General features: G+C 50.9%; 1 protein-coding gene across 5 annotated transcripts; it reads left to right on the forward strand.

Annotated features, from left to right (window-relative positions):
• The first annotated feature begins 2522 nt into the window (after positions 1–2522).
• On the forward strand, positions 2523–15365 carry TFE3 (transcription factor binding to IGHM enhancer 3). Of its 5 annotated transcripts, none has more exons than XM_056128672.1 (11): positions 2524–2924; positions 5057–5170; positions 6452–6755; positions 7301–7546; positions 7829–7933; positions 10233–10350; positions 10839–10910; positions 11463–11519; positions 11680–11755; positions 12768–12915; positions 13526–15365. In XM_056128672.1, the coding sequence occupies exons 1-11, from the start codon at positions 2809–2811 to the stop codon at positions 13964–13966; spliced, it is 1797 nt and encodes a 598-aa protein (XP_055984647.1). In that variant the 5' UTR covers positions 2524–2808; the 3' UTR covers positions 13967–15365. The 5 variants fall into 5 exon arrangements, with proteins under 5 accessions (XP_055984649.1, XP_055984647.1, XP_055984650.1 ...); XM_056128676.1 differs by having other exon boundaries at positions 2898–2924; positions 6517–6755; XM_056128674.1 differs by lacking the exon at positions 7829–7933 and having other exon boundaries at positions 2523–2924.
• Positions 15366–17793: the final 2428 nt, after the last annotated feature.

A 17793-nucleotide genomic window follows, 5' to 3' on the forward strand; every position in this document is an offset into this window, starting at 1 on the left:
ATGTTGGACCACAGCTGGGGTGTGTATGCGATGCACAGTGACTGCTGCTGATGAACTGGAACAGCCTTGCCACGCCATTGAAACCGCTTGTTAGGATTAGTGTCCAGTCCTGCTTTCCCCTCTGTCCTGCCTGACAGGGTTGACTGCTAGAACACTCCCAGTCTGCAGTGGTGTGTGACCTTGCGGCTCGGGCTCTGTTACTGAGGATGCAAATTTATATCTCATATTGCTTATTTGATTGTTCAGCTATTTAATAAACCTTCCCATGTTAAAAAAATAAAAGATTAATTTGGAGAAGTCAGGGATGTAGCTCAAAGCAAATGAGAGCTCAAGGAAGTTCAGTTGATGGGCAAGATCCTCGATGTCTGGAAGGAGGAAGGGAAAGTTGTTCATCGGATATGCTGTGAACTGACCCTACACTTGAAATGATGGCATGGGGTTTTTACTGTGCTGCAGGTCTGCGTGTACTTGGCACAAAGAGATGCTCAGTATGTTTGTTAAAGCGGAACATACAGGGTTTTGATTCCTGGGATTACTTATGGTTCCTGGACCATAGCCAGGAGTGATTTCTAAGTTCAGAGCCATGAATAGCCATTGAGCATCTCAAGGTGTTCCCCCCCTCCCAAAAAAAGCAGAGCATACATGAGTAAGTCAATCAATTTTGAACAGTTTGTTAAATGTCCCAGAACCCACTAGCAAAACATAGGTATGCAGAACTTTGTGACTGAAAACTCTGTGTTCTATGGAACTGGGAACAGGGATCCTCCGCTGGTATCTCCCTGCTTCGGACAACTCAGCAGTCATGTCCATAAGCCACCTCTGGTTGAGCCAGATAATCTTGTCATCAGGGATCCAAGTTGCATTGTCCTTATGACATATAACATAACCATGCCGCTGGATTCCACACCATGCTGTTTCATTGGGGGCACTCTGAAGGGGGGCAGGTGAGACCTCTCCCTGCCCCAAGGGACCCAACCTGGCAGCTGAAAACTTCTAGTACTCAACTGCCACCATGCTCACCGCTGCTCTCCACATGCTAGGTGGAGCCTCATCCAGAAGTGAATGTATTTCTGGACCACGTAGCCGCATTTGTGGCCACGCGACAACTCATACCTCACACCACCCATACTCCAAGAGTACAGCACCACACTTAATGAGGTTTAAAGTTGGAGGCAACCAATATTAGAGGGAATTTTTTTACATATATATATATATATATATATATATACACACACACACACACACACACACATACACACACGGCTCAACCTTGTTGATCATGGATCAACATGTTAGTGATCTCTTATAGAAGGGCTTAATGGCCCCTTGGTGAAATATAACAATCTTCACACTCTTTCCTCTAAGGAAACCTTTTTGGAGCATTTTCAGCGGTTTTTCACAACAAAGAATACAAAATAAATTATTTCGGTTCTGTTTTGGGGCAGAGGTTGAGGTTCAAGATGGAAACATCCAAAATATGGTGGTGGGAAGGTGTAATGGGATTGGTGTTTGAATATTAAAAGTAACATATCCAATATGCTGAACACAGTAACAACAAGTCTCACGATGTTACTGAGCCCCGCCCAAGCAAATCGATGAACAACGGGAGGACAGTGCTACAGTGCTTTTTGGGTCACACTCAGCGATGCACAGGGGTTACTCCTGGCTCTGCACTCAGGAATTACCCCTGGAGGTGCTCAGGGGACCATATGGGATGCTGGGAATAGAACCCAGGTCGGCTGCGTACAAGGCAAACGTCCGACCCGTTGTGCTATTGCTCCAGCCCCTCTTTGTGATTTTTAAGTCATTTATCCAAGGGCTCAGATCCTAATTTCCATTTTCCATCTATCAAGGATTTACTAAACACCACTGTGTACCATAATAACTTGGTATGAAAATCGTTTTAAAAAGACATATACAGCCGGTTGTACATTCCCTAGAAGACCAGTTAGGCAGCTATACTGTGTGTACCGAAAGGAATGGGGTTCTGGTTTCCACTTCAAGAAAAGTGCCTCTATCTAGAACCTCAGAGTTGAGACACTGGGGAAGAGGCACAGCTTAAGCACGGGAACTCGGTTTGGGGAGCAGGTATTATAAATATTGGCCAAGAGGTGGCGCCGTTTAGCAGCTCCAAGAGTGGCCTGGAGCCCCTCCACGCTCTGACGGGCCATCGGTGCGCAGGCGCAGAGGACCTAAGGCGAGGCTTAATATCTTGCAGAGGGATAATTTGCGGGGAGGGCGTGGACCAACCAAATTACCTCTCGCTGATTTGCACCCCTGTCTGGGAAGGCGTGGTCTAGGTGCCCCTTCTCCGAAAGAGGGACGGCCCAACGCAGGTTTTCCTTGACTTGGGAGGCGTAGTTTAGGGTTGGGTCTTAAACCACCCCTTCACTATTGGTTGCTACATTTGGAAGGCGTGGCCCGACAGCTGTCCATCCTCCGTGCGGTCACTTCCTGTGGCGTTTCCCCAGCCCAGGGAGGAGGGGAGAGGAGGACGGGGGGGGGCGGGGAGGGCGGTCGTCCGGGGTTAGATTGGGGTGGGGTGTAGGTTCGTTCAGGACGGGGGAATGACTCACGGCCCATCCCATCTCCCCGACGCCGCCCGCCCGCGCAGAGCTCGCTCCAGGGTTTAGCGGAGGAGGAGGCGGTGGCGAGCTTGAGTCGGGGGGGGGGGGGAGAAAGAGCGAGAGCGAGAGCGAGAGAGAGAGAGAGAGAGAGAGAGAGAGAGAGACGGGGGACTCTTATTTTGTTAGGGGGACCGGGCCGAGGCCCTACCGGCCTGGCAGGGCGAGCCCGGGGCCGGGCGTCATGTCTCATGCAGCTGAGCCAGCTCGGGACGGCGTAGAGTCCGGCGCGGAGGGCCCTCGAGCCGTGTTCGTGCTGCTGGAGGAGCGCAGTCCAGCCGACCCGGCCCAGCTGCTCAGGTGCGGGGCTGCCCGGGGTGGGTTGTGGTGACTGGGGTTCCCAGGGGGCCCGATCTAGGGGTAGAGTGTCCCAGGACTGAGATCAGAGGCCCTCGGCCTAGGATTGGAGGACGCCGGGTTGCCGATCATGGAGGTGGGGGGTACCTAAGGAATCTGGCGATGTTCTGCTTGGACTGAGGCTAAAGCAGACTTTAAAGTGCATTAAGAAAGGCCTGGTTCCAATTTGGGGGACCCTTGACTTGATCTCTGGAGGTCAGTTCTGTTGAATCCTAAAAAGTGGTCTAGGGTAGCTGAATTGGAGGGATGGGAGACTAAACTGGGGTCCTTTAGTTAGGCAAGTGGAGCAATGAATTAAGGGGCAGTGTGAAAATGAAGTACAGATTTAAAGAGAATCCCAGGTTTTCCCTACCCCTGTCAGAAAAGAGATCTCGCGTGCTGCCTGGGGAGCTTGGTCACTCACAGTGTCTGGTTTCTTGGAGGCTGTATTTACATGAGTCCGGAGGGATATAGGGGTTTCTACCTTAGGCTGTGTATGTCTAGCCTTGTAAGTAAGAGAAGCAGCATTTGTCAGAACCAGAAAGAATAATCCCTTCACCCAGTGCATCCACTTGGCGGGGCCAGATCCCAGGTTTAGTGAGTGGAAAAGCCTTTCTTTCCCCATGCCCAAATCAGGGCTTGAATGAAAGACAGACAGGCAAGCCATGGAGATGGTACTACGTCTGAGCTCAGCGAAGAAGCCTTAGGATCTTGGGAACTCAGAAGAGGGTCTTGTTCCTGCTGTCACCTGCCTTAGCCTTTCAGTCAGCCCTGCCCACCCCGTGCACACACGGATACACACATACATGTACACAGTTCTTTTATATCTCCATCTCCCTGTCTGTCTCTCAGGCCCTGAAGATAATCTTAACTCTTTCCCCAGAGACCAAATGAGAACCAGTTGCCCCATCCCTGCCTGGGTGGGTCCTGTCTGACTTCACATCCTCACTTCCTGGGCCAGGCTCTGGCCATCCTTCGTCTCACCCTGCCCACCCCAGCACCCTCTCTTCCATCTTCTGCTCAGTGGGTGAGGGCGCCTGGAAGGGGGCTTTGCCCACTGTCAGAGTGGGATTGTGCTGAGCTCAGCAGCTCCCAGAGCTTCCTCTTCCTGACTTCCTGGGTGGTTTTAGGGCCCCATCTGAGGGGTGAGGAAAGGAAGGAAGACATCTCCTTAGGGGAGAAAATTCTTGTCAAGAGAAGTCACCCACCATCTCCCAGGATTTGAAATCTGACTAGATTCAAGGCTTCTGTATCCATCCACAGCATGTTAATATCCTTGCCACCCTAGGTTCGGGTCAGGCACCCAGCTTTCTGGGCTGAATCGGAGCCTTTCCAGAAAGCGATTCTTCAGCTTCTTCTGCCACCTTCCTAACAACCGAGATCATCCCAGTAGCTTTATGATGGTATTGGGGGTATGCATGTGTTTTCTTTGGCTCCTCTGTGGATTGGGAGTTTTAATTTAGGTGGATCGTCCCATCTTGTTTCAGCCAACCTTCGAGATTTCCATTTTCTATTTGGGTGGATGTGAACATCCCAAAGAACTCTGCTGGGGTTGGATGGGGGGTGGGGGATGTTTTGTTGGGTGTTGAATTCTTCAGTGAAGTGAATCATCAGCCCCAGTTGTCTTTGTGATGCATACAGTTTGTATTACAATGGACAGTTAGGCCCAAGGTTATCTCGACCCCCCTGTTTCTATGGTGGGTTCTGGTTCTGCTGCCAGGAAAACTGCTGAGGGGTAGTGTGTGGGGCAGGGAGAACTTTGCCTAGTCAGGAATTCTGCGAAGTGAAACGTCATTTCGAAATCCTTTCCTATTTTCCTCAAATCCAGGTTGTGACACGTGAGGGCTAGAGGGGAGGAGTTGGGCACCAAGTACTCATTATTTTGAATCTTAAGGGACTAAGGGGCAACACGAAAGCTAAAAGAGAGGAGGAGGGAGGCTGTGCAGTGGGGAGAAACCTCGGGATGTCTTGGGGGTGTTCTCCTCAGAGAGGGATGCACGCATTTCCTGTTGCCTTCTCTTCTGGTGTGCCCCCCCAGGGGAATGAGGGCTCTTTACAGTCCCTGACCATCATCCCTACCTCCCCCACCCTCTCAGCCTGAACTCTTTACTTCCTGAATCCGGCATTGTTGCTGACATCGAATTAGAAAACGTCCTCGATCCTGAGAGCTTCTACGAGCTCAAAAGCCAACCTTTACCCCTCCGCTCCAGGTATGTCTCTGCGATGATGCTTCCCCTCTCTTTGCTTCAGGCTGCAGCAACCCCTGGTCAAGCCCTGATTAAGTCCTTCAGTGCCAGCCCCAGCTTGTTCTCCCCCAGCCTGTATTTTCCACCTAGTCAAATTAGGGGCTCGCAAAAGCATGTCACACCGAAAAGCAGGTGGCTAAGCTAGGATTCCAGAAGCTCCCAAGAGACCCCACCCCCGAGCAGGCTCCCCTCTGCCAGCCCGCACTCCCATTCATAAACTAGTATTGCTCGGGGTGGGGCGTGGCCCGATCAAGCCCACACCTCCCCCGTAGGCGGAGCTCTGCCCACAGCCCCTGCTCATCCCCCTCCCCCTCGACTCATCCACCTCCAGCCCTGGAGAAACCCCTGCTGGTTGCTTCTTTCCCAAGCTTGTTAGTCTAAATGTGCTGAGTCATCGGCCTGGGCTCTTAAGAAGAGGGGAGGGGATCTGGAAGAGGGGCAGGAAGAGAGGGTTGTGAAATCTCTGAGATTTTCAAGACTGACTAGCTCCTCGGACCAGAGGCACAGGCAGGGGAGCAGGAAGGCCTGGCATGTATGCCTTAGACCCTGCTCTCCACCTGCAGCAGCTTAGGGAGGATCCCCAGCCTTCCGAAATCAAGCCAAGGAGCCCTCGGTCTCTACCCTAGCTTCCTTCCTTGCCTCCTTATTTTTTGTGTTTGTGTATTTGCGTGTCTATTTGGGGGGGCTCATCCAGCAGTGCGCAGAGGCTCTTCCTAGCTCAGTGCTCAAGGGTTGCTTCTGGTTTTCCTCAGGTGGTGCTGGGGATGGAACCCAGGCCGCTAGCCTGCAAAGTTTCCATGCCAGTCCCCTGACCTTTCTCCCGCCCATTTTCTCTACGCCCTTCCCCCATTTTCCCCTTTAATTAGGGGGAAACTCCTCTCTGAGAGCTGAGCAATGGCACCTCTGCTCAGTATATGAACAGGCTCAAATCACGGGTTCATGCAAAAAAATCAAAGACAAAAATCCTCCATTAGACACGAAGGCCTGGGGCAGGCTTGCGTTGTAGTGTCTTCTCTAGCAGACTGTGACTGGGAAGGTTGGGACCACTCCAAGCACGCCTTGTAACTCCTTGAGGGCTAAAAGCAGCTAAGGCCTGATTCCTGTGTCTCTCCCGACAGACCATCAGACCGTGGCTTCTGAAAACAGGGCCTGGTGCCGGTGTCTCCTCCACCAATCACTGTGATCCTGTTAGGCCTGGGACCGGATCGTTAGCTTACCTGTGGCCCCATATTTCCCATTCCACAGCCTCCCAATCTCACTCCAGGCCACACCAGCCACCCCAGCTACACTCTCTGCATCATCTTCTGCAGGGGGCTCCAGGACCCCTGCCATGTCGAGCTCTTCTTCATCACGGGTCTTGCTGCGGCAGCAGCTAATGCGGGCCCAGGCGCAGGAGCAGGAGAGGCGTGAGCGCCGGGAACAGGCCGCAGCCTCTTCCTTCCCCAGCCCTGCACCTGCATCTCCTGCCATCTCTGTGGTTGGCGTCTCTGCTGGGGGCCATACTTTGGGCCGTCCTCCTCCTGCTCAGGTGCCGAGGGAGGTGCTCAAGGTAAGGCCTCACCCAGAGGTCCTGGGAAGGGGTTCCTGGTGGCTTGGAGTGAGAGCACAGGAGAATTACGTGCATGAGGGTTCTTGTTGAGTTTTACACTTCCTGGATGTTTGTGTGGAGTTGTGGGGGTGAAAGGGGAGTGCCTCAGAGTGGCTTAGTCCTGTGTGCCCCAGGTGGAGCCTGAGGCAAGTGGCTGTGTAGGAAGAGCTCTGTGGCCTTGGGGCATGTGGGGAGCTCCTAGACCATTGGGCAAGCCTGGGCGCCTGCCTTATGCTCCTCCCAGGCCTGTTCAGGGGGTATGATAGGCGAGGGACAGGGAGTGGGTTGAGTGACAGGGTGCTCCAGAAATCAGGAGGAATTCTGTTCGCATTGGGCCATTTTGAGAGCCTGGGAGGGATTTCTTGGGGTGGCTTATCAGCATGAGGGGGGAGTAGGGAGGAGCTTCAGATTCTGGGGCAGTTTGTGCTGGCCTGAGTACAGCAGCAGAAGTCACTGCACTGTGTTGATCCCCGTTATCCTGGATACCCTCCTCCTTTCTTTTGTAGGTTCAAACCCATCTGGAAAATCCAACACGCTACCACCTACAGCAGGCACGCCGGCAGCAGGTGAAACAGTACCTGTCCACCACCTTGGGACCCAAGCTGGCTTCCCAGGCCCTTACCCCACCACCAGGGGCTGCGAATGCCCCACCCCTTCCAGCTCCCGAGGCTGCCCACACCACTGGCCCTACCGGCAGCGCTCCCAACAGTCCGATGGCCCTGCTCACCATTGGGTCCAGCTCAGAGAAGGAAGTAAGTGACTGCAGAGAACCCCCCTTCCCATCAGCTCTCCTCCCATGGCCTACTTCTTGGGTTTTTTTGGATTTTGTTTCGGGGGGCACACCTGGCAGTGCTCAGAGCTGACTCGGCTCTACGCTCAGGGATTACTCCTGGTGAGGCTTGGAAGATCCTGTGCGGAGCTGGGGATCAAACCTGTGTTAGCCACAGGCAAGGCAAGCGCCCTCCCTGCTGTACTGCCCACCTCCCTTCCGCCCACCCGAGCCCATCATCTTCTTTCTTACCTGCTTCCTGCAGATTGATGATGTCATTGACGAGATCATCAGCTTGGAGTCCAGTTATAATGATGAGATGCTCAGCTATCTGCCAGGGGGCACCACAGGACTTCAGCTGCCCAGCACAGTAAGGCCCTGGGATGAGTGGTGGGTCTGAATGAATTGGGCAGCCCCATAATCACTGAGCCCTCATTTCATGTTGGCAGGGGTGGGGATGGAAAATTTATTCCTCTGAGTTGGGCCAAGAGAAGGGAGGCTGGGTGATGGAGATTTGGGTATGCCTTTGTCACCCGGTACTTGGTCTGGGGCTTTATGTGCAAGTGGACCTTGCAGATGGTTCTGTCTTCAGAGTGGAATCTCACAATGCCATTATGGCATATTGAGGCGCTGTTGCTTTACCCTCGGAGGGAGCATGAGGCAGGACTCATCTGGCAACTGCATTATACCAAGAGAGCCTGGTCATTGAGATATGGAAGAGCATAAAGTAATGGGAACATACCAAATGTCTGAAAACTTGGTGCAGTTGGACCTTGAAATAGTTGAAGTGTATCATTCTCTTGCTGTGTATTTTGCCAGAAGGCTTGCCCCCCCTGTAGAATGTGTGTAAAACCTACTAGAGCAAGGAGTGAACCAATAAATTGGAACATAGTGTTTCTGGGACAGTTTAAGTTTGCTCATTTGCTTTGGTACATACTAACTGGTTGTACCTTTGCTTTGTTCTAGCCTCTCTAGCAGATAGGACCATGTATAAAATTTGGTCAAACTTAAAGATTGAGGGGCCAGAGAGATAGTACAGTTGGTAAGGTTCTTGCCTCGCACAGTGTCAACCCAGATTCAATCCCCAGCACTCTGAGGCTGCTAGGAGTAATGCCTGAGTGCAGAGCCAGGATTAAGCCCAGGGCACTGCTGGATGTGACCCCCAAACCAAAAAAAAAACCCCAATTGATTGAAACATAACTAGAGATTGGGGCCTTTATAGGAGATGGGGCCAGCAGAGAGACGGATGTTTCAAGAGATAAAAGCTGATCCACGTCCCCCTGGGCCTCTCATAGTGCTCCATGCCAGAGGAAGCTGTGGCCCTGAACCATTGCTGGGATCTTGCCAGTGGACTGCTGGCACTGAAGTGTGTCATACAGTGCAAAAAAGGGAATGGGTTTCTTTTGTTATAGTACCTGGTGATATTGGAAGACAAACGTGTTTAATATTTAGATATTACAGACTAACCATTTTTAGGAAGCATTCTATGAGATAACATTTTATCAGCTTAACCACAGTTTTTACTTTCATGATATCCTCTTTGAATAATCAAAACGTAGTGTGATTCAGTGATAATTTGTAGAAATAACTTGTTGCTCGAAAGTAAATTGCTACGATGAACTAAATGAAAATTTGAATGCTTAGATGTCTAAAGTATTGATCATTGGAATATTCATTGGTTTGAAATTCATTAGTGAAGTTGTTAAATGACTAATCTCTTGAATTTTGTGTTATTTATGATTTATGTTGCTTTCTGTTATTTCTTAACAACAAAGGCTGATCCAAAGGTGGTTATAAATTCGTTTGGTGTTCTCAGTTATATCCAGGAGAATGCAAAACAGGAAAAATCTTGTGTGGCAAACAGTGCTCTCAGGCAAGAGCATCCAAAATTGACCAAAAACTTGAGATTAGATTATGCAGAAGGATTCTTTGGAGGGGTGCTTAGTGTAGAGAGCTGAAGCCAGTTAGAAGTTGTTGTTCAATCAAGTCAAAATACTATATTGAGCTGGAGAGATAGCACCACAGGTAAAGTTCATGCCTTGCAGGTAGCTTGCCTTTGTTCGATCCCTAACACTGCACAGGGTGCCCTGGGCAATGCCAGGAATGATCTCTGAGAACCACTGGGTGTGGTTTAAAAAGCAAAAGAAAGGGGGAGGGGACAAAAACAAACAAACAAAAACCTGGTTATCTGGCCGGAACTCTCCAAAAGGCTAGATTTGGGGTGGAATGTTGCCATGACAATTTCTCAAGGTCTGAGCAGAGTGGGCTGATGTGTTCCAAGAATTCTAGATTGGAATGTCCTGCTCTCAGAAGGACTAAGGGGCCAGCGTGTTACATTAGAGCTGAGCAAGCCCCGAGAAATGCCAGTTGGCCAGTATTTCTGCAGAGAGACTGCTTCAGGTTGGAGAGAGGGGCTTCAGAGGTTGCTGAAGGATTGAAGGGCTGAGCAAGCATGCCCAACAGGTTCCTACAGGTTCCAGTCCGTCAGCAAGGCAGAGTAGGTCCCTGGATTCTGTCTTCCTCTGGCAGATTCATTGTGTGAAATTGCCTTAGGAGAGAATGAATGGTTCCTGGGCATCAGAAAGCCTCTCTTTGGTGGGGGAAGGAGTACAGCAGATCAGGAAGCCGAGCCTGGGGTCTGTTGCCCGGCAGCATTTCTCTGTCCTCAGCTGCCTGTGTCCGGAAGTCTACTTGATGTCTATAGTGGTCAGGGCGTGAGCACACCGGCCATTACCGTGAGCAACTCCTGTCCAGCTGAGCTGCCGAACATCAAGCGAGAGATCTCGGGTAAGCACCAGTCTCTGGGCGCCTGTGCCCGTAGCCCCTGGTGAATGCTACATCTTTGAGGTCTGGGGGGTGGTGGCTGGCAGTGGGTGGGGGATGGTGAAGCAGACTGAGTAGGAGGCAGTTAGCTCTGTTTACTAAAGGCTCCTGGGCATATTTTTACCCCACAGCCTCTCATATTAGGTTTTAGAAATAGCTTGTCACCGAGATTTTGTTGTTTTGTTTTTGTTTGGAGGCCATGCCCGGCCCAGTGCTCAGGGCTTCTGACTCTGTGTTCAGGGATCACTCCTGGCAGGGATCAGGGGACCCTGTGGGTGCTGGGGATAGAACTCAGGTCAGCTGCATTCAAAGCAAGCACCTTACCTGCTGTAGTATCTCCTGCCCCTATAACTGGGACTTTATAGAGAAATGTCAGAGTGTTGCTGTTTTTGCTTTTGGTTTTTGGGCCATACATGGCTGTGCTCAGGGCTTACTCCTGGCTCTGTGCTCAGGGAACACTCCTGGCGGGGCTCATGGGACCATATGTGGTGCCAAGGATCGAACCCGGGTCCGCCGCATGCAAGGCAAGCACCCTACCTGCTGTACTATTGCTCTGGCCCCAGTGTTGCTTTTTAAAAGAAACTTGTAGGTTTTGATTTGGGGGGTGGGGCACACCCTAAGGTTCTGGGTTGGGGGATGGTCCTCTTGGATCAATGCTTAGGGATCACTCCTTATGGTATTTGGGGAAATGTGCAGTGCCAGGGATTGAACTTGGGTTTCCTACCAGAAAATCTTGTGATCAAGCCCTCACAACTCACTCTCTGGCCCCTGTGTCACTCTTTCTTGGTTGGGGGGGGGGGGTGGTGGCAACTGGTTTGTGTTGGGTCTACACCTGACAAGATTTGGGGGATCAAATGTGGTGCCAAAGATCAAACTGGGGTCAATGTGTTTAGTAAGGCCTTATCCCCTATACTATCTCTCCACACTCCCTACCCTGGCACTTTCTTAAAAAGTCATTTCCCCTGCCTGCACCTCTGAAGCTCACCTCAGCAGCTCCTGTCAAGGCCCTGTGTCTTTTTGTGTGTGTTCGAGACCCTGACTGTGCCACCTTTCTTACCACACCCACTTTCTTTCAGAGACCGAGGCGAAGGCGCTTTTGAAAGAACGTCAAAAGAAAGACAATCACAACCTGAGTGAGTGAACAGGGCTGGAACACCCTGCCTCGCTCTGCCCCAGCCTTCCATCTGGGACCCTCTTCCCTGCCTTAGGTCCCCTGCTCTCCGGTTTCTCCTCTTCCCACTGGAGTCCACCACTGACTCTCCCACTCTTTCTTCCCTTTCCTTGCCTCCTAAGTTGAGCGTCGCAGGCGATTCAACATTAACGACCGGATCAAGGAGCTGGGCACCCTCATCCCCAAGTCCAGTGACCCGTGAGTCTGGGATGGATAAGGGTTTGGGCAGAGGGCCCTGTTTCTCCCTCCTCAAGGGTAGAAGCTGCTTCCAGGCATTTCTGCCCTTCTACACCCCCCCTCCCCCGCTTTCCCACCCACCCAAGCAGACTAATAGTCCCTCCCCATGCTTTCCCTCCAATTCTAGGTCCACACCATTACAGGCCTTGGGTACATCAGCTTCCCCTGCCCCAGGCTAACAGTACTTCATTTTCTGTTCCTTTTGTACTGCACTGATTTATTCAAGAACTGAATCAGGGTTTCTGCTTTGAGCGAGGCCTGAAGGATCCCCTAGGGGGGAAAACACACCAATTTCCCTGAACGCATGGGTCATTTTTTTATGAGTGGGCAGATAAGAGGACTAAGTAAAATGCATGTGGACGACAGAGTGCAGTGGAATGGAAGAACTGGGAGAGCAAGGAGAGGATGTTTGGCAGGGTTTATACTCCAGGAAAAAGACATGGGCCCAGATTCTTGGGAGGAAACGGGTGAGCCTAGAGTCATCTGGGTGCCTGGGGCAGCTTGACTGAAACAAAGGACTGGTGGGGCTGCAGTCACTGAGGAGGGAATGCCTCTCCATGCCTGGGGAATTTGGAGAAGCCAGCATGGCTGTAGTGGGAGGAGAGGGAGATGTCGTAAAGGAGCTGCAAGGGATGAGGACAGAGAGGGCTTCCTGCATTAATGGCATGGTGTGGCACTGTTTGAAGGCATTGAGTAGGGGCTTTTCATCAGAACATTCCAGACCTTCGACGTTCCCCTCTGACCTCAAGGTCTAAGGCATGTGGTGTGGATACTTCATCTGTTACCGTTCCCCCTTCCTTAGCTCCTAAGAGATTCTATATGTAGTGCTCCCCTTTTTTGGATTTTGAGCCACATCCAGCAGTGCTCAGGGCTTACTCCTGGCTCACTCCTAGCTGGCCTTTGGGATGCTAGAAATTGAATTCAGGTACCCCATTGTACTGTCACTCCTTTTTTTTCTACTCTTGGCATGAAGGGAGATGCGCTGGAATAAGGGCACCATCCTGAAGGCGTCAGTGGATTACATCCGCAAACTGCAGAAGGAGCAACAGCGCTCCAAAGATTTGGAGAGCCGGCAGAGATCCCTGGAGCAAGCCAACCGCAGCCTACAGCTCCGAATTCAGGTATGGAAGGAGGTGGCTTGGGCAGGGCATGTGCAGAGGGGGGCAAGCAGAGGCACTTCCCCTCCTGACTTGCTTGGGAGATCTCCAGGTTTCTTGGTTCACAGTTATGATAATGGTGAAGAGAAACAGGAATCCTAACAGAGACAAGAGTTAACAATGAAGATTGGCTAATGGACATAGTGTCGCCCTCACACCATATATGTGACAGTCTTATGTCTATTTAGTGTGGAAGTCCTTGTGACAATCCTATCAGACAGGAGCCACATCATACCCATTTTTACAGATTGGAACTTTGAGGCTCAGAGATGATGAGCAACATATTTTGGGTAGTTGGGCCACACCCAGTGGTGCTCAAGCTCACTCATGGCTCTGCTTTCAGGAATCACTCCTGGTGGGGTTCAGGGGACCATATGGTATGTCAGAAATAGAACCCAAGTTGGCCATGTGCTAGGCTCTTGCCATGCAACTTTTCTTAATGTTATGACTAGTGAGAGGTAGAAACTGAATTCAAAGTGCAAGGATCCTGTCCTTGGAACCATTCTACTCTTGTGCCTCTGGGGAATTTGGAAGTTCATCTTATTGCCCTTCCCCATCATCCTCCTTCTTGCAGGAGCTCGAGCTGCAGGCTCAGATCCATGGTCTGCCAGTACCACCCAACCCGGGGCTGCTCTCCCTGGCCACCACTTCGGCAGCGGACAGCCTGAAGCCAGAACTGGACGTTGAGGAGGAGAGTCGACCCAGCCTTGGAACCTTCCATGCAGCTGGAGGGCTGGCCTCGAGCACAGCTCATCAGCAGCCCCCAGCACCACCCTCAGATGCCCTTCTGGACCTTCACTTTCCCAGTGACCATCTGGGGGATCTGGGGGATCCCTTTCATCTGGGGCTAGAGGACATTCTGATGGAGGAGGAGGAGGGGGTGGTGGGGGGACTCTCAGCTGATGCACTGTCCCCGCTCCGGGCTGCCTCTGATCCTTTGCTCTCCTCTGTCTCCCCCGCGGTCTCCAAGGCTAGCAGCCGCCGCAGCAGCTTTAGCATGGAGGAGGAATCCTGATCGGCCTCACCCTTCCCCTGGGACTCCCCGACCCAGGAAAGGAGGCCCCTGTGAATGAGGTCCTGCCTTTCCCCCTACCCCACCCTTCCACGGAGCCCTACAGTTCCCGGTGGCAGGAGATGAGACAAGATGAGATGAGGCTACGCCCCCTTCACTAGACAAAAAGGAGGAGCCTGGTGAGGCCCCCACCTTTCCTCCCAGAAAGCACCTTGCAGGCATTGCTGAGGTCTGGGTATACCCAGCCCTAGAGATCACAGCTTTGCCCCACGCTGCCCCATGGGACCCACCCTTGCCCAAGTGAGGGAAGGAGACAGGCAGAGGTCTGCTGCTGTCCCTTAGGAACTGTCCTCACTAAGTGTCCTGGGATAGAGATATGTCAGGATGTGGCCAGTCCCTCTTGGACTCTGGTTGTATCCATCCTGGCAAGAAAGAGGAGTTACCTTGGGGGTTTAAGTCCTGTCTCTTCCCCCATGAAACCTGACCTGCCCAGGCAAGGCTGGGAAGTGAGGGGGAGAGCTCACCCCATCACCTAGGAATTCAGTCTGGGCCTCCTAGCAAAGGAGGAGCCCCGCCCCACCTTCCCTATAGGATCAACTCAGCGCAGGTATTTCGGCTCAGACGAGTCAGTCAGAAATGGCCACCAAGTAGAGATCACAGCCCTTGTCCCGTAGCCACATCCCATCCAAGCATTCCACACTGCATGGAGGAGTAGACTTAAGCTCCCCCGCCTTAACCTGGGACCAACTTGACTTAACCTAGGAGGGCTCTGAGCCTATTGCCTTTGGAGAAGGGGGATAGTCCTAATGTTTGGTGGGTTCACATTCCAGACCTAGATCAGGAGGAGGAGTCAGGCCCTACCCCCAAGTCTGCTCAAGTCCTAGCATTTATTATTGTGATTAAACAATAAATGCTAGGACTTGAGCAGAGTCCCGCCTCCTTCCTTGAAGGGCACTTTTGGGGAGATGGCGATTATAGGGTACTGGGTCTAGACTCCAAGAACCAGTCTTTTTGTTCAGTGTGTAAAAGCACCAGTTGAGAGCCTTTTGGGGGCCAGATTTTTCTGGACCGGAGAAAAGTGAAAGGCAGAGGCATGGAGGGAGGGTTGCAAAGCATATGTCCCCCACTTTTGTCTATCTGATTTTTAATGACACCCCCATTCAGAAGCTAGGTCATAGCCCACCTTTGGTCTTCACCCAATTCTCCATGTGGAGAAATCCTCTCCATTTCAGAGTAATTGAGTTTTATCCTTGTCTGTCCCCAGCCCTCCAATCGCAAACACCCAAAGTTGTCATCTTTGGATGTTGGGCACAAGCCCCAAGGAGGGTATGCTGAGGAGTCTGTAGGTTTGTGATTAAATAATAAATGCTAGGCGTGTTTGGTGCGCTTTTAACTTTGACAATGAGTCTCCTGTCTTTGCTTTGGACTGCAGTGAACATGAGCAATGAGGCCAGGAAGGATAAAGGATCTTGGAAGAAACCTATTTAAGTGGGCCTGAGCCCCCTTAAGTTGATAAGGTGCCTCTTGCATGCAGCTGACCCAGGTTCAATCCTCAGCACCTCATACGGTCTCCTGAACTCTGCCAAGAGTTATCCCTGAGTGCAGAGCCAGGAATAAACCCCAAGCCCAGTGGGTATGATAAAAACAAAACCCTAATGGATTGGAGAGAGTACAGTGGGTAGGGTGCTTGCCTTGCATGCAACTGACCTGGGTTCTATTCCCAGCACAGAGTCAGGTGTAAAATCTTAAGCATCACTGGATGTGCCCAAAACAAAAAAAAATCTATTAAAAAAGAAAATGGCATGGGACAGTGATAGTAGGGTGGGTAATGTGTTCGCCTCGCATGCAACCAACTTGGGTTCGATCTCCGGTATCCAATATGGTCCCCTGAGCACCACCAGGAATAATTCCTGAGTACTGACCCAGAAGTAACCCTAAGCATTGCTTGAATATCACCAGTGTGACCCCAAAAAAAGAAAGGAAAGAAAATAGGGGGCTAGAGAGATAGTACAGTGGGTAGGACACTTGTTTTGCACCCAGCTGACCTGAGTTCAATCCCTGGCATCCCATATGGTCCCCCGAGCACCGCCAGGAGTGGTCTCTGAGCATAGAGGTAGGAGTAACCTCTGAGCATCACCACGTGTAATCACCCCCCACAAAAAATAACAAAATAAAAATAAAATGGGTGTAAAATTTTAGATGGGAGGGTGATGGAGAAAACCTGCAAGCAAGAAGCAAGCAGTCCCTTTTTTGTTTTTTGAGTCATAACCAGCAGTGCTGTGGTCTACTCCTGTCTTGGTGCTTGGGGTGACTTCTGAGTTTATGCTATTGGATATTGAAGCCCAGGCTCCTACAGCTGCAGCATCTGTGCCAGCCCATTGAGCTATCTCTCTGGTTCAAGGAGGGAACTCTTAAAAATTTGGGCCATCTTCAGCTATGTTCAAGGCTTTCCTCTCACTGGTGCTCAGAATTATGCAGTGCCTTGAATCTAAGAGCAGGAGAGAGCCTATATGTAGTCCTGCCTGAACTCCATCCCCAAGCAATTCTTTTATTTTTGTTTTTGTTTTTGGGTCACACCCGGCGATGCACAGGGGCTACTCCTGGCTCATGCACTCAGGAATTACTCCTGGCGGTGCTTGGGGGACCATATGGGATGCTGGGAATTGAACCTGGGTCAGTCGCATACAAGGCAAACGCCCTACCTGCTGTGCTCACTCCAGCCCCCCAAGGCAATTCTTAATTATGCAGCATGTCTTCATTGGTCCCTGAATTTTTTTCCTTAAATTTTTATTAGTATAACACCATGAGGTACAGTTGTAGACTTACAAATTTTTGTGCTTGGGTTTTAGTTATACAATGATCGAATACTCATCCCTCCACCAGTGCCCATTCTCCACCACCACTGGTCCCTGAATTTTTTATTCTGAAGAATAAATATCAACGGCTGGGCCAAATGCTTTTTCTTTGTTTTGTTTTTTAACCTACACCTGGCTCTGCTCAGTGCTTAGTCCTGGCTCTGCACTCAGGAATCACTCCTGGTAGGCCCAGGAGCAATTTGGGATGCCAGGGATTAAACCCAAATTGTCTGTGTGCAAGGCAAGATCCCTACCCACTGTACTATTGCTCGAGTCCCATGGGCCGCATGCTGTGTAAGCAAAAAAGAGGTCCTGCATTCAATCTCCAATGTGGCCCCCCAAACAAAAGAATATTAACCCAGAAAATGCTGATTCTTATTTTCATCCCAACTTTGATGAAACAGAAATAGAATTTAAGGAAGGGTCTGAAGAAAAAGACCAGAGAGATAAGGCTTTCTTATAATGGGTAAGGCACTTACCTTGCATATAGCCAACCACGTTCAATACCTGGCACCCCATAGGATACCAAAAGCCCCACCAGAAGTGATTCCTGAATTCAGTTCCATGAGTAAGCCCTGAACACTGCTGGGTGTGGCCTCCCACAAAACCAAAACCAGTCTGAGGACAAACAGCCGGCAAATGGAGAAACAGCTAAAGAGCTGAATGAGCTTTCGAAAAATGACATTAGGCAGAGGGCTCAACCTTCTATTCACGCTCATCAGTTCAACTCAACAACACTTGCAATTGTCTGACTATGAATTCAGAACCCACCTTGGATGGGAAACAGCCATGTATGAGTGGGCTCGTATGCTTCAAGACTCACAAGGCCCCATGGCATGTGAGGGCGACTCCTGGCAGATACTGAGGTGGGGGAGGCTTTCCTATGGGGAAAGGGCAAACTCATAAACCAAGCAGGGCCAGGCAAACAACTCCACTTTAAAACAGGTGTTGATATTTGGGGACAATTTAAGAAAA

Source organism: Sorex fumeus, unplaced genomic scaffold, assembly GCF_029834395.1.
Source record: "Sorex fumeus unplaced genomic scaffold, SorFum_2.1 ptg000065l, whole genome shotgun sequence".
NCBI lineage: Eukaryota > Metazoa > Chordata > Mammalia > Eulipotyphla > Soricidae > Sorex > Sorex fumeus.

Excerpts from the sequence above, each read along its gene's own strand:
- TFE3 (XM_056128672.1), top strand. The coding sequence starts at position 2,809 with ATGTCTCATGCAGCTGAGCCAGCTCGGGACGGCGTAGAGTCCGGCGCG. Across the intron at positions 7,934-10,232 it reads GACTTCAGCTGCCCAGCACA|CTGCCTGTGTCCGGAAGTCT; the intron begins GTAAGGCCCTGG and ends CTCTGTCCTCAG. Across the intron at positions 10,911-11,462 it reads CCGGGTCCGCCGCATGCAAG|AGACCGAGGCGAAGGCGCTT; the intron begins GCAAGCACCCTA and ends ACTTTCTTTCAG.